Below are 15,396 nucleotides of genomic sequence, written 5' to 3' on the forward strand. Positions count from 1 at the left end.
CAATACCCTTAATAAAACACAGAAAATTTCTTTCCCAGGGCCCACCCCATTTCCATTCCACAATTTCCCTTTTTTTTAGTAATAGAAACACCCCACATAATAAAAATATCAGAAATAAGAAATAAAGAGTATAAAAGATGAGACAAAGCCAGTTCAAAAAAAAAGAAGTTGACAAGCCTTTGGATTTTAGTTCTCCCCCCCTGTCCCCGGTTTAATTTCCCCCTGACCACCAAACCATATTATCCGCCTGGAATTCTTACAATCCAAGAATCACCTATTTCCCCCAACTCCTTGCTGGTTTTTTTTTTCTTTTTTTCCCTTTCATAATTATTTTTAGAACACTTAACTTCAGATCTTAAATAAAACTCCCCCCATTGTTCTTTCCAAATTATAGTCCAGTTTCCTCTTGTTCCGCTGCTGAAACGTTCTAATTCAGAAGCTTAGTAAGTCTGCAGGGATTATTGTTATTCAGGAACAAAAACTTGCGTTCAGTCCCTTCCTTTCTTCAATAGAAAATTCTATTGTCTCCTTTAGCTGAACACCCTGTAGACAAAATATTATTTCCGTTTTGCAGCTTTCCCAGAAGATAACCAGTCCTGTAAAATTCCAATGGTATTTTTTCCCACTTACGACCATCTTGGTAATGTCCCGAAACTCCTCTAGGGGGATTGTTATAACTTTGTCCTCTCTAGTCCAAAAGTCCGATTGTTATCCATATTTTCGCCATTTTGTATCCAAGTTTTAACGAGTTGTAGCAAATTGTAACAAATTTAGCCAGCAAAGTTCTCATAATAAAATCCTTCTACTTTCCGACTTTGACAGCTACTTTGACAGCTGCCAAAATCTCCGACTCTTTTCACCAGGCTCTCTCTTCAATCACCCCGGTTCCCAGGGGGGGGGGTTACGTTTCTTCTCCCTCAATTCATCCTCCAGCACAGTTCTTGTGATTCCCCATCGTGGAATTCTTAGTGATTATCAGCAATACAAATCTTTTTGGACCTTGGTTTCCCCGTCCTTGTCTTGAAAGGTTTACAATAGGGGGGGGGACTGACTTCCTTTTTGGATCCCCCCCCGCTCGTATCCAATTTCAAAAAGAAATTCTTTTTTTCCTCCTTTTAAACCCAGTTTCCAAATTACTCACGGGTTGTTGTCTAAAAGTCCGAATTTTCAATAGAAGAAGTCAGCGCTCTCCGCCGGATGGCATGCGGCTGCGCTCGGCAGGGATAGCAGAGGACTCAAAGCACCACGCTTCTCCCCGGCACCCGATCCGTAGCCTTTAAAAAGGCTCCTTCACGAGTCGGGAGGGCGCTAGCGGTGCCAGCCGAGTCTCCATGTCCACGACCCTCGTGGCCGTGGTTTTTAAGGGTCCCCGCATCGCCGGTGCGGTAGGACCCAGCCCCTGCCGAGCAGGCTCCCTCCGGAGCTCGGAGGGAGTCCGCCATTCGGCGATGGCGCCAACCCGGAAGTCCCTAAAAGGATGTTGACTCTAAAGGGATGTTGTTGTTAAAGTCACATTTAAAACTACTTAGTTTTACTTAATGGTGGCTGCTGAGTCTTTTGTACGTTTTAGGTGTTCAATATGTCTGGATTACCCATGTTTTATGTATTTTTTTTCTTTTATGATTTTATTGTCTAATTTATACCAATAGAGGCTGAATGAATATAGGATATAGCTTTTAATGATAATGACATGTGTTATTAAGGGAAGGCGGGAAATATTCAGGAGAAATGATTTTGAGGAGATATGGAAGGTGTTTGTACAATCTGTACTGTTAAAATGGAAAGGGGTCAAACCATCACAAGAGTTGTTGAAATTTTGGGAGGCTGGATAGTTACAATGGAATGGTCTCGAGGAGCGGGGGTGCACATTTTTATTCTTATTTATTTATTCTTATTACTTAGTTTAAATTTTTTTAAAAAAACAAGGCTGAATGAATGAATTCTAAAGGGGTAGTGGGAAGAGCGCGTGGCAGCCAGCCACCAAAGCCATTCCAGCTGCCAAGCTTGGGCTTGAAATGGATTTGAATTTGGATCAAGATAAAATTTGTCCAATTCAGTCATATCTGGAATTGCACATCCGCCCACTTGAGGGCCTTGTCCCAAATGGGGAAATTTGTAGCCAGCCGATGCTTACTTGCATTCATGTGGGTCCATGTTCAGGCATGGACATATGGCTGCCTCCGTTAAGGGGTCTGGGATCGCTCCTCCTCGTAGCAGGAGACAGATTATCTCCCAGAACCAGCCAGTCCTCTGCTTGGCCGGTCTGATGTTAAGCAGCCTAAGAAAGGCAAGCGTTAAGCTTGGCCTGTGATAGGCTGCATCCCTCCGAGCCTCTTGCCCACAGCAAGAGGCTGCGAAAAGCTGGAATTGATCCAGGGAAGCCATGATTAGAATTCCACCCCACTTCCTATAGCATCCTGACAACAACAACAAACAAGGACTTTATTTGCGTAGCCAACAGGCCATAGCATAAAAGGACAAACACCGACAAAAATACATTACAAATATAGTTACCGTATAATCTTATGGCCTATTAAAACCCTAGGTAAAAGCTGGATTATCATTCATCAGTGACCCTCTGTCCCATGGGCGGCGGCCTTTTCTCAGGTAGATTGTTCCAGGTCGGTTAAGTAAATAGACCAGCCAAGTTGAAAGAATATAAATATAAATGGTCCGGACAGGGAGAAAGATAATAATAACCAGATGCAGATAAATTACCGTATTTTTCGCTCTATAACACGCACCCGACCATAACACACACGCAGTTTTTAGAGGAGGAAAATCCGTAGGCATGCCACCCATAGGCATACCCTCCATAACACGCACAGACATTTCCCCTTACTTTCTAGGAGGAAAAAAGTGAGTGTTATGGTGCAAAAAATACGGTAATAATCTCAGTACTTAAAACTTGGCAGAGATAATAAAATACTAATAATAAAACATAATGATAATAATGATAAGATCCTAAGCGAGAAATCCGGATGACGACACTGATGTCATTCAGATGGCAGCTCTCAGTCTCATTGCTCTCTCGATAAATTTAGCAACCTTCTCCGTTGTCGAGCTGTTCTGGTTGGCTAGGAGTGAGAACAATTTGGCTTCACAAGAGCGGCCCGGGATGGCAGATAGGAGTGGCGTGATGGTCTCGTCCCTGAGATCTTTATATAGGGAACAAGACAGGAGAACGTGTGACACAGTCTCTACGTAGCCAGCTCCACAGGGGCAGAGCCGGTTCTCGAATGAATTTTTTTGATATCTACCTTCAAGAACAGCTGAGGGTAACATATTTAGTCTGGCCAATGTAAAGGCCTGCCTGAATTTTGGAATAGTTAAGGTAAGGTAGACAAATAAGCATCCTGACATGTTAAACCTTATGTTTTCTGCCTCACGTTTGCAGATGCTCCCCCTGTGGAAGTGAAAAGCTTAGATCTCCTCGCAGCTCTGCCCACACCGCCACACAACCAGACCGAGGATGTCAGGTAAGGATGGAGCTGAAGGGCGGAACCAACTCGACCACGGGGCATCCTGAACCTCTGCTTCGTGGGGGTTTTCCCCCAAATGGAAGCTATGGCATTAACTGTCGCATTTGGGAGAGGAGAAGCTTTTCCTTTCTGAGATCTAGCTTGGGTGAAGTTTTGTCGGGAAGTATGGAAGACTGATAATCTACTTCACCTGCGTTGCATCACCTGCCTGGAGGGCACAAACTCCCATCAACCTCAACATGGATGTTGGGAATTGGTTTTTTTATTAATTTTCACAAAATTAAAGGTAAAGGTACCCCTGCCCGTACGGGCCAGTCGTGACCGACTGTAGGGTTGTGCGCTCATCTCACTCAAGAGGCCGGGAGCCGGCACCGTCCAAAGACACTTCCGGGTCACGTGGCCAGCGTGACGAAGCTGCACTGGTGAGCCAACACCAGCGCAGCACACGGAAACGCCGTTTACCTTCCCGCTATAAAGCGGTACCTATTTATCTACTTGCACTTAGGGGTGCTTTTGAACTGCTAGGTGGGCAGGAGCTGGGACCGAACGACGGGAGCTCACCCCGCCGCGGGGATTCGAACCGCCGACCTTATGATCAGCAAGTCCTAGGCACTGAGATTTTACCCACAGCGCCACCCGCTGGCCTTTTCACAAAATTAGAAACAAACAAAACACACACACAAACAAACATAAATCATAACATTATTAAAATTACACTTATTAACATTGTTAAGTGACTTCCTCGCTTCCCCTTGGTTGAATTTCCATGCATATCCTTATAACGGCTTTCCAAGTCCTAATTCTTATAAACCTAACTTAGTTCAGGATGTTGGGAATTGTTGACCACCATGTTCAACTTTGAGCACTTACTGAAGACTTTTTCAAAATTTCAGTAGGCTTTTTAATAACTCTCCGATTTAATAGTTTTAACTCACTTTTAGTTTTTATTGCATTGGAGTCTTTTGTACACCACTTAAGAGACAGCTGTGGTTAAGCAGTATACAAAGGGTTGAAATAAACAAAAACCAGACAAAAATGGTAGGCTTAGAAACAGTACAAATAAGTAAAGTTGGTCAGTGGTTCTTGTTTGCTCTGGGAGAAGCAGGAGGGGGAGGAGGATGATCATCATTACAGTGGTACCTCTAGTTATGAACTTAATTTGTTCTGGAGGTCCGTTTTTAACCTGAAACTGTTCTTAACTAGAGGTGTGCTTTCGCTAATGGGGCCTCTTTGCTAATGGGGCCAGCACACGATTTCCGTTCTCATCCTGGGGCAAAGTTCTCAACTCGAGGTAACTCTTCCAGGTTAGCAGAGTTGGGGCGTTTGTAACTCAAGGTACCACTGTGTACTTAATCTATAATCTCACATCATCCCTAGGACCCAGTGGTCAGGGATGATGGGAATTGTAGTCCCAAAACAGCTGAAGACCCAAGTTTAGGAAACCCTGATCTATACCCTTGCATCTCATCTTCCTGGAATCGTGAGGATGGCTGGGGAACCTGTGGCCCTGGAGATGCATGACCAGTGGTCAGGGATAATGGGAGTTATAGTCCGGTGGCATTTGGAGGGCCACAGGTCCCCCACCCCACCCCTGACCTAGGGTGTGGTTCAGGCTGGGTTACCGCAGTCCCACCTCTGTCAGAAGCCATGGCAACGGCGGCAGCACCGTTCTGAGGTCCCGCCCGATTTCCTTCCAGGATGGAGAGCGACGAGGAGAGCGACTCCCCCGACAGCATCGTCCCAGCCTCATCTCCCGAGAGTGTCCTGAGCGAAGAGGTGCCACGCTTTCCCTTGCTGTCGGGAGCCAAGCCGGAGGTGGAAGAGAGACCCCTCTCTCCAGTCATCCCCATCATCCCAAAGGCCAGCATCCCAGGTTTGTGGGGGACAGAGAAGATGCTCAAGGGATGGGCTGCAGCAGCATCTAAACTGCTGCTGTCTTTGGAGATCAGATAAAGAACTTTATCACAAAAGGCATGGACCACACTGCGAAACCAGTAAACTATCCCCCCAAATTCAGCACTTGCCTTATCATCACTAGATTTGACCCCAAATTCTAGCCTTCCATCTAAAGAATTAATTTCCTTCCTATTCACAGCAGACCGACTAGTTATTGCGCAGCGATGGAAGGAAACCTCTAATATGCCAATAGAGACTTGGGTTAATAATAATCTGGAGCTTTGCTTTATCACATACCATTGGCGACTAACCAAAGGAATCTCCAAAAAAGATACCTTTGACACGATTTGGCCTCCTTTTCTTCACTTTTATTGAAGAAGGACAGGATATTTCAATGTCATCATTATCACAGAGGTGTCTGGGGGGAGGAGATACTGATTGAAAATGTCTAGTAAACCCGATCGGTAGTTGGGCTCCTATTGAGGATATTTGGTGAGCCAACATGACAGTGATGTGGGATGGAGGATTGGAGTGATCATTCTGTGATATTACGGCAGTGGACACAGCTGTATTGTAACTTTTGAATAAATGTTTGGGAAAAAACTGCTGCTGTTGTCCTAGGGAGAAGGTGCCCATAACTTTAGGTCAGGGAGAAGGAACCTGAGAGCAACATTCCTTTCTGGGCAGCCTTCCAGGGGCCGGATGCAGAAGTTGGGCAAAGCAACCGGTGTAACTTTGTACAACAGACCCGAGTCCAGGCAGGGAACTAAGGAACACTGTCCCACTGCAAGGGCACCCTGCAGCCAGGCAAAAGATGATGGAGACGAGTCCCGTAAAAATGTGTTCTGCCCTCGGGCCCGAGATTCCCCACCCCTGCTTTTTAGGGGTTGGACTACTTGACCTCTGAGGTCCCTTCTATGATTCTAGGCTCTCCAACAGCAGAAGGAGTTCTTCTCGGGTACTGTTGGCAACAGACATCTTGATTCTAAGAGGCAAACGGGGTGTGGTTTGAGTGCTGGGTAGCTCTGTGCTTTCTAAGGTGATAAAGGGACCCCTGACCATTAGGTCCAGTCGTGACCGACTCTGGGGTTGCGGCACTCATCTCACTTTACTGGCTGAGGGAGCCGGCGTACAGCTTCTGGGTCATGTGGCTAGCATGACTAAGCCGCTTCTGGCGAACCAAAGCAGCGCACGGAAACTCCGTTTACCTTCCCGCTGGAGCGGTACCTATTTATCTACTTGCACTTTGACGTGCTTTTGAACTGCTAGGTGGGCAGGAGCAGGGACCGAGCAACGGGAGCTCACCCTGTCGCGGGGATTTGCACCGCCGACCTTCTGATCGGCAAGCCCTAGGCTCTGTGGTTTAACCCAGAGCACCACCCGCGTCCTTTTCTAAGGTGATACAAGGTGCTAATTATGCGTTTGTGTGTGTGTGTGTGTGTGTGTGTGTGTGTGTTTGACTCTTGCCATTGTCTCCCCCTTGCCTCCCGCTTCTCAGCTTTCCCAGATGCCAAGCCTTACGGGACCTTGGAGCAAGCGGGAAAGGGGACTCCAGGCACGTCCTGGGAGAAAGCCAAGGGCAGCGAGGTCTCTGTCATGCTCACTGTCTCTGCAGCTGCCGCCAAGGTAGGGAGCCACCACAGAAAAGCCCCCAACCCAAGGGCGGGGCTTCACAATTGTTTCCGGGGCGATAAATATTCTGGCGTGGTGGTGCCTTTTACCACGTCTTGTTTCGCATAGGGCAGGGCTAATGTCTAGATGGGTGGAAGAGACTTGAAATTTTCATGTGCAGGCAAACCTAGCCAGACTTTTAATTTTATTAGGTGTACTGCTGTTTTTTATCGATATGTTGATAATTCGAGAGTTTTTTATGTGCTGAATGTCTTGTGCTGCTGCTTTAAAAATGAATATTTAATGTGAATGGCTTGGAGGTTCTTTTAATTAAGCAGCAAATCTTGCTAAATAAAAATAAATTTCTGGAGGGCCATAAGACGCACTTTTTTTCCTCCTAAAAAGTCAGGGGAAATGTCTGTGCGTCTTATGGAGCGGATGGCGCTGCGCAGTGGCCCTTCAGCGAAGCGGGAGGAGGAATGGAGCCCCTTCCATTTCTCCTCCCACTTCGCTGGAGCAGCGTTGTGCAGAGAGGGAGAGATTTTTTCCCCTTGTTTTCCTCCTCTAAATACTAGGTGTGTCTTATAGAGTGAAAAATACGGTAAGTTGTTTGGACGCAAAGGCAGAGCTGGGATAAACTGTGTTGCTTGGTTTCCCAGCAGTCAGAGCCAAGCAGTAAATTTCTCCCCAGTTTTCAACACTGGCGTTGAATTTGCACACGTTACCTGGCGAGTGCAGCGCATGCGTGCACGCCAGCAGTCCCCACCAGACCGCATGCAAAAGATCTGCAACTTTCCTTCTTGCATCCCCTTCCCCCTCAGACAATATGCTGATACACAATTCAGGTTTTCAGCTGTGAGTTGCTGAGGAGAGATCGAGTGATACACTAACAGCATGAGACTTACAGCCTGAAGCAAAACATAGGAATGTGATAGACTGCATTGTGATAAACCATTGGTCTGCCTAGCTCAGCACTGTCGACACCAGTGTTTCCAAAACTTGGCCCTCCAGCTGTTTTTTGACTACAACTCCCATCATCCCTGACTACTGGTACCTGGGGATGATGGGAGTTGTAGTCCAAAAACAGCTAGAGGGCTGACAGTGGCTCCCAGACTGCAGATGCTCACAGTCCTAACCTGAGATGCCGGGGATTGACTTTGGGATTGACGCTTAAGGGAAGGCTTGACTGAATCTTTCTCAGTCTACTGTCTGGGATGCTGAAGCAATGGTGTGCAGCGGTGGTTGTGCAAAATGAGGCTTGTCAGCAGGTGAGCTTACCCCGCAAAGGTTTCGGGCGGCTCGGCTGCCCGCCGCTCCTTCCTGACTCTTCCCATGTTCCCCCAGAACCTGAACGGTGTCATGGTGGCAGTGGCAGAGCTGTTGAGCATGAAGATCCCCAGTTCTTACGAAGTGCTGTTTCCAGACAGCCACATGCGGGCTGCTGCCAGCGAGCCCAGAAAAGTCGATGCTGACACGCAGGGTAAGTAGCCGAACTTCAGGAGATCGTGGACGCATATGTGCACTCGAGGTTTCTGTGCCCCTGGCTGTAAGTACATGTTTCAAAGGTTCCCCCCCCCCCCTTTCCCCTTAGGCAAAGAGAAGCCAGCGGCTCCCAAGGGCCCCGAAGGAGGGCCAGAATGGCTGAAGCAGTTTGATGCAATGCTGCCTGGCTACAGTCTGAAGAACGAGCTGGACATCTTGACGCTGCTCAAACAGGTGGGAAAGGGTCGGGGGTGGGAGCTTTCCCAGAATGCTTTTCTCCCTATGCACTTGGCAGGTTTGACCACTGGATGATGATGGTGATGATGAATTAAATTTGTATACTGCCCTATACCTGCAGGTCTCAGGGTGGTTCATAGCATAAAACCACAGTATGAAAACACAAAATACATTACCAGAACAGAAACCAGAACAGAAATCAGGGGGATTAGCTGGAGGTCTTGGCACAACGCCCCTTCCGGTGTCATTTCTCTTCATCTTCCCCTTCCTCCTTTTAAATTCTGTCTCATTCTGCATTTTGCCAATACCACCTCTCTCTCTCTCTTTTTAATCTTCCTTTGTTTTGGGAAGGTGTAGTAACTGGGCCCTAGATTCCTACCTGCCCCAGTACCCCATAGGTGTCTTGGAAAGTAGAAGAGAAAGAAATTGGGGGTGGGGCGGGAGAAGAGGACTACAGTGGTACCTTGGGTTACATACGCTTCAGGTTACAGACTCTTCTAACCCAGAAATAGTACCTTGGGTTAAGAACTTTGCTTCAGGATGAGAACGGTAAACGCGCAGCAGCGGCAGTGGGAGCCCCATTAGCTAAAGTGGTACCTCAGGTTAAGAACAGTTTCAGGTTAAGAATGGACCTCCAGAACGAATTAAGTTCTTAACCCGAGGTACCACTGTACATCAGAATACAGTGGTACCTCTGGTTACGTACTTAATTCTATTCCGTTATAGATAGCAAGCCACTCAGGCTAGCTATCTATAAATTGGATGGTTGTGGGCAGAGTTTTAGAGAGAAGCTTATGCACAGACTGATCAGCCGTGCAAACTGAGGCTACCTGGGGGAGTCACTTCACCACTTCTTGAGGGCTTCCAAGTGGCAGATCAAAGTGCTTGCTTGGTGTGTATATATTGCTTGCTGCTTTGAATAAAATCTTTAATCTTCTCACTCACTTGTGTTTTGTATTACAGTCGTACCTTGGTTTTCGAACAGCCTAGTTCTCGAATGCTTTGGCTCCCGAATGATCGAAACCCAGAAGTGAGTGTTCTGGTTTTCGAACGTTCTTTTGGAAGCCGAACGTCCGATGGGGCTTCCGCAGCTTCCGATTGGCTGCGGGAGCTTCCTGCAGCCATTCGGAAGCCGCTCTTTGGTTTTTGAACACTTTGGAAGTCAGTTCGACTTCCAAGGTACGACTGTACTTCTGAATCTCATTTTAAAAGAACCACCTTGCATTTGGCACGACACAGGCCTACTGGTTTGCAGCCTGAGACCAGCGCCTCTCAAAATGCTTTTTCCTTTCTCTCTTCCAGGAGAGTCCCACCCCGGAAAAGGCCGCCCAGCACTGCTACATCAACAACGTTGCCAACCTGGATGTGCGGCAGCTGCTGACCCTTCCCGAGGAACCCTCTCCGCCCCTCTCCCCCTTCGCGCCCTCCCCACCCAGCCCCCCCAGGGTCCCCGAGCCCGAAGCGCCGCCCTTGCCCGCCCCGTCCCCTCCGCCGCCCCCACCCTCCTCCCCCAAGGAGGAAGCCCCCCAGTCCCCGCCCAAAGCCAAGCCCCGCTCGCGGCCCCTGGAAGACGGCGAGGAGAACAAGCCGCGCCTGAAGAAGTGGAAGGGGGTGCGCTGGAAACGGCTGCGCTTCCTCATCACCATCCAGAAGGGCGGCGCCAAGCGGGACGGGGACCGGGAGATCGCGGACTTCGTCGAGCGCCTGGCCGCCACCCTGCGCCCCGACCAAGTGCCGCGGGACTTGCGGAAGTGCTGCTTCTGCCACGAGGAGGGCGACGGTGCCACCGACGGGCCGGCGCGCCTGCTCAACCTGGACCTGGACCTTTGGGTGCACCTCAACTGCGCCCTGTGGTCCACGGAGGTCTACGAGACCCAGGGAGGGGCGCTCATCAACGTGGAGGTGGCGCTGCACCGGGGCCTGCTCACCAAGTGCACCCTCTGCCAGAAGACGGGCGCCACCAACAGCTGCAACCGCATCCGCTGCCCCAACGTCTACCACTTCGCCTGCGCCATCCGGGCCAAGTGCATGTTCTTCAAGGACAAGACCATGCTCTGCCCCATGCACAAGCTCAAGGGCCCCTGCGACCAGGAGCTGAGCACCTTCACCGTCTTCCGGCGCGTCTACATCGAGCGCGACGAGGTCAAGCAGATCGCCAGCATCATCCAGCGAGGCGAGCGCCTCCACATGTTCCGGGTGGGGGGCCTCGTCTTCCACGCCATCGGGCAGCTGCTGCCCCACCAGATGGCCGACTTCCACAGCGTCACGGCGCTCTACCCGGTGGGCTACGAGGCCACCCGCATCTACTGGAGCCTGCGCACCAACAACCGGCGCTGCTGCTACCGCTGCACCATCTGCGAGAACAACGGCCGGCCGGAGTTTGTGGTGCAAGTCATGGAGCAGGGCTTGGAGGACTTGGTCTTCACGGACTCCTCGCCACAGGGTAGGGCTCCGCTCAGTCCTCTCGCTGTCGAGAGCAACCGCCAGGTCCGTTTCTCCGGAAAGATAGCTAGAATTCTGGATGCCGGGCTGAAGTGAGCTTCTGGTGCGCCGGGGATGCCGTTCCTTTGCCCAGAAATGCGTTGCGCAAACGGTGTGGGCTTTGCGTCTGTCAGCCTCCTTGCAATGCATCTTTCCTGCTTTGTCAAGCTTCAGGGTTTAGAAACTAGAGAGCAGTTCATTGTGTAAATTACTACAGGTAGGATAGTGGGCAAAAGGAAGCAGAGCAGTATACCCCATCTGCAAAAACTGCCACCTCCAAATTTTAATTTTTGATGACATGCAGGATCCAGCGAGGTCCAAATGCCCTCTCTCTTGTTAAATTCAAGGTGAAAAAGTATGTTTAGAAATAAGCTTTTTCTCTCCCCAATCTGCATTCTGTATCTCATAAATCCATAGCATGTGACACACAGGCTGTGTCTTAAATATTTGTCTCCCAAACTCCAAAATCAGACAGTCAAACCTTAAACACAACAGACTTTTATAATACCAGCATTTTACAGGTAGAACCTTCACGTTGGCCAGAGAGGGAGGTGTTGCGCAGCTATAGACTCACACAGCCTGAAATGTAGTGAGGTGGAAATTGCCCTTCCTCACCCCAAACGCCACTGACCTGCAGCACTGTAACTTACTGTCACCGCGCTGTCAGGCATTAGATCTTTATTGTCAAAAGCACCAAGTTAGGAAAAGGCATGTCCATCAGCCCTGCGTCTCTCAGGTATCCTAAGTGTGCATCCAATGAGGCAGTTGCCACAACACAGAGGCCCCACCCCGGACCTCAGCATATGTATCTTCCCCACCTGAGCAGTGCACAAGCAGGCAGAGACTATGCCTGTGTGTAACCTGTTTCTGCTCCTCCCTCTTCAGTCCTCTTCTGGTCCTGGGAGCCAGTGGAGCCAGAGAGGTTCTCCCCCAGATCAATGATTCCTTCTTCCATCAGTCTCCAACCACCCTTCTTCTGATGCCCACTCATCAATGCCCAGCCAGTCCTATTATTATTATTATTATTATTATTATTATTATTATTATTATTAGTGGAATACGCTACATAAACGAGCATGCCCACTTTTTAAAAATGGCATATTAAAAGATGATTCATTTTTCATATTCACTGGAGCCATGCACAAGCTTAAAGGTCCAGACTTCCTTCACTGGGACCTCCAGGAAGAACTGGGGAACGGATCCTGCCTGAAACCATGGAGAGCCACTGCAATTCAGGGTAGACAGTGCTGAGCTAGATGGAGCTCAGTATAAGGAAGCTTCCCATGGGCATATCAGTTTCTAGGAATGGAAGGTGGAGCTGTTGTACTCTGTTCCTGCTTGTAGGCTTTCTCAACGGCCATCGGGTTGACTGCTGTGAGAGGGGGATGTTGGACCAGATTGGCTTTTTGTCTGACCTATCTTACGTTACAACAGAAGATCATACATTTTTAGTATTAAGAGGACGGACCAGGGCAGCATAAAGTGGTGTAGGAAAATACAGAGAAACCTTGCGGCAGGCCCACAGTCAGCCAAGTGCCCAGGAACTTACGATAATCTTTGTCATTGTCCCATACAGAACAACGAAATTGAAAAAATCTACATCAGACATTCAAAAACCAACAAGCCTGCTATCCCAGCCTGGTTAACCCCCTAAAAACTCTGATACCCCATAATTAAATACGATATACTCACACAGAGACTACCTTACACTACGTTTAAAACCAAAATCGCATTTGGATAAAAACTTTCTCAGGCGGCTAGTCCTAGTCTTTATAACCCTGTACCTTCTTCCAGAAGGCAGAAGCTGAAAGATATCATTTCCGGGGTGCGTACTATCCTGCACTATCTTTTAGGCTGCCGGCAAACAAGGAACAGTTACCAGATATTGCCATGTATTCTGCATTTTGCATAGTTTCTTGAAGTCACTTGGAAGTCGCAGGGTTAGAGGACTGCAATAAGGCAAGACGTTTTGATAAGTTTGCAGCCTGGCTTGCCTGCACACCAGATAGGTTGTCCAACTTCTCGGGCAGGTTTTTAAAATTACCCTTCTTTGCTCTTCTTTGGTTACAGCGGTATGGAACCGAATCATCGAACCGGTGGCCTTGATGCGCAAGGAAGCGGACATGCTGCGACTCTTCCCCGAATATCTCAAGGGAGAAGAGCTCTTTGGCTTGACGGTGCATGCTGTGCTGCGAATCGCGGAGTCTGTATGTATCAAACACGAGGAACCGGAACCCTGGTGTTTTGGTGGTGGTGGCGGTAGTAATGGGTGGGGAAGGGGCTTCCCATGAGTTGGGTTCCAGGGGGGTGGGGGAGGTTGAAGCCATCTGTCCACAGAACTGCTGGTCAGCACCTCTTGAGCCTAAAGCTGCGATCAGCTCTGGTATTAGATGTGCCGACCTTGCTGTACAGCAGCGTTTCCCAAACTCTGGTCTAGTTCTAGTTACAGGTAGGTAGCCATGTTGGTCTGCCATAGTCGAAACAAAACAAAAAAAATTCCTTCCAGTAGCACCTTAGAGGCCAACTATTCCCACCACCCTTCTGAGTAATACCCCTCCCCATCCTCACACTATATATAAGAAGGGTCTGGTGACTTCTGTTTCAGTGTATCTGAAGAAGTGTGCATGCACATGAAAGCTCATACCAATAACAAACTTAGTTGGTGTCTAAGGTGCTACTGGAGGGAATTTTTTAAAATTTTGTTTCCCCTTAAATGTGTTTGGGTTTGGTTTTTCTTTCGGGACGGGGTGGACTGGGCTGTGTCAGCACCGTGTTCCGGGTGGTGAAGGTGTGCCTGTAACATGAGGATGTGAGAAATGGGTCCCTTTTCTTCCCAGCTGCCTGGTGTTGAGAGCTGCCAGAACTACATGTTCCGCTATGGGCGCCACCCACTCATGGAGCTTCCACTCATGATCAACCCCACTGGCTGCGCCCGGTCGGAGCCCAAAATCCTCACGCACTACAAACGGTGAGTATAACGGACCCCAGACATCACTTGCTGGGTGGACAACACAGGCCTCTCTTGAGACAGCAGCACAAAGCTAAATAAATTTATTATTAATTGAATTTATATACCAACCTATACCCAGAGGTCTTAGGGCGGTTCACAGCATAAAATCAAAATATAAAACCACAAAATACAGAATCAAATAAGAGCAACAACCCAACAACACCCCTCCCACAATAAAACCATATTTTAAAAGGGCATAGGATGTCAATCGGATCAACCAAAGGCCTGGTTAAAAAGGAACATTTTTGCCTGGCACCTAAAGGTGTATAATGCAGGCACCAGGCGAACTTTCCTGGGGAGAGCATTCCACAGACAGGGGGCCACTGCAGAGAAGGCCCGTCCTTGTGTTGCCACTCTCTGGACCTCTTGAGGAGGAGGCACACAAAGGAGGGCCTCAGAAGATGATCTCAGGGTCCGGATAGGTTCATGTGGTAAGAGGCAGTCTTTGAGGTATTGCGGTCCTGAGCCATTTAAGGCTTTATAGGTCAAAACCAGCACTTTGAATTGGGCCCGTAAACTCAAACCGTCTTGTTCTGGTGAATTCTGCACCAGCTGAAGTTTCCAAACCGTCTTCAGAGACAGCCCTACGTATAACGCATTGCAGTAATCTAACCTTGAGGTTACCAGAGCATAGACAGCAGCAGTTAGGCCATCCCTGTCCAAATAGGGGTGTAGCTGGGCCACCATCCGAAGCTGATGGAAGGCACTCCGGGCCACTGAGGCCACCTGAGCCTCGAGCGACAGCAAAGGGTTCCCGACATCCAGCTAAAAACGGATGGGTTGATGTGAAAGGCCTCGGATTTGAGACTTTGGACAGCTGCTTGCTTCCTTTGCGGCGGGTTTGACGTTGACCTCTTTTCTCCTTCCCTGCCCCATGCCTTTTGAAGGCCCCACACTCTGAACAGCACCAGCATGTCCAAGGCCTACCAGAGCACGTTCACGGGCGAAACCAACACGCCGTACAGCAAGCAGTTTGTGCACTCCAAGTCCTCCCAGTACCGCCGCCTCAAGACGGAATGGAAGAACAACGTCTATCTGGCCCGCTCCCGCATCCAGGGGCTCGGACTCTACGCTGCCAAGGATCTAGAGAAGCACACGATGGTCATTGAGTACATTGGCACCATCATCCGCAACGAGGTGGCCAACCGGCGAGAGAAGATCTACGAGGAGCAGGTGGGGGAAGAAGCGAGGCCTTGG

General features: G+C 49.0%; 1 protein-coding gene across 14 annotated transcripts in view; it reads left to right on the forward strand.

Annotated features, from left to right (window-relative positions):
* Positions 1–15,396, forward strand: part of KMT2D (lysine methyltransferase 2D) — a 112,093-nt gene that overhangs the window by 86,669 nt on the left and 10,028 nt on the right. For all 14 annotated transcript variants that reach the window (XM_080994299.1, XM_080994292.1, XM_080994300.1 and 11 more), the window contains 9 exons: positions 3,398–3,479; positions 5,180–5,355; positions 6,877–7,004; positions 8,334–8,469; positions 8,581–8,705; positions 10,011–11,151; positions 13,260–13,396; positions 14,027–14,157; positions 15,087–15,372. In XM_080994299.1, coding sequence (XP_080850425.1) covers positions 3,398–3,479; positions 5,180–5,355; positions 6,877–7,004; positions 8,334–8,469; positions 8,581–8,705; positions 10,011–11,151; positions 13,260–13,396; positions 14,027–14,157; positions 15,087–15,372 — 2,342 coding nt within the window. The remainder of the gene's footprint in view (positions 1–3,397; positions 3,480–5,179; positions 5,356–6,876; positions 7,005–8,333; positions 8,470–8,580; positions 8,706–10,010; positions 11,152–13,259; positions 13,397–14,026; positions 14,158–15,086; positions 15,373–15,396) is intronic.

Source organism: Podarcis pityusensis, assembly GCF_964106645.2.
Source record: "Podarcis pityusensis genome assembly, chromosome: 2".
Lineage (NCBI taxonomy): Eukaryota > Metazoa > Chordata > Lepidosauria > Squamata > Lacertidae > Podarcis > Podarcis pityusensis.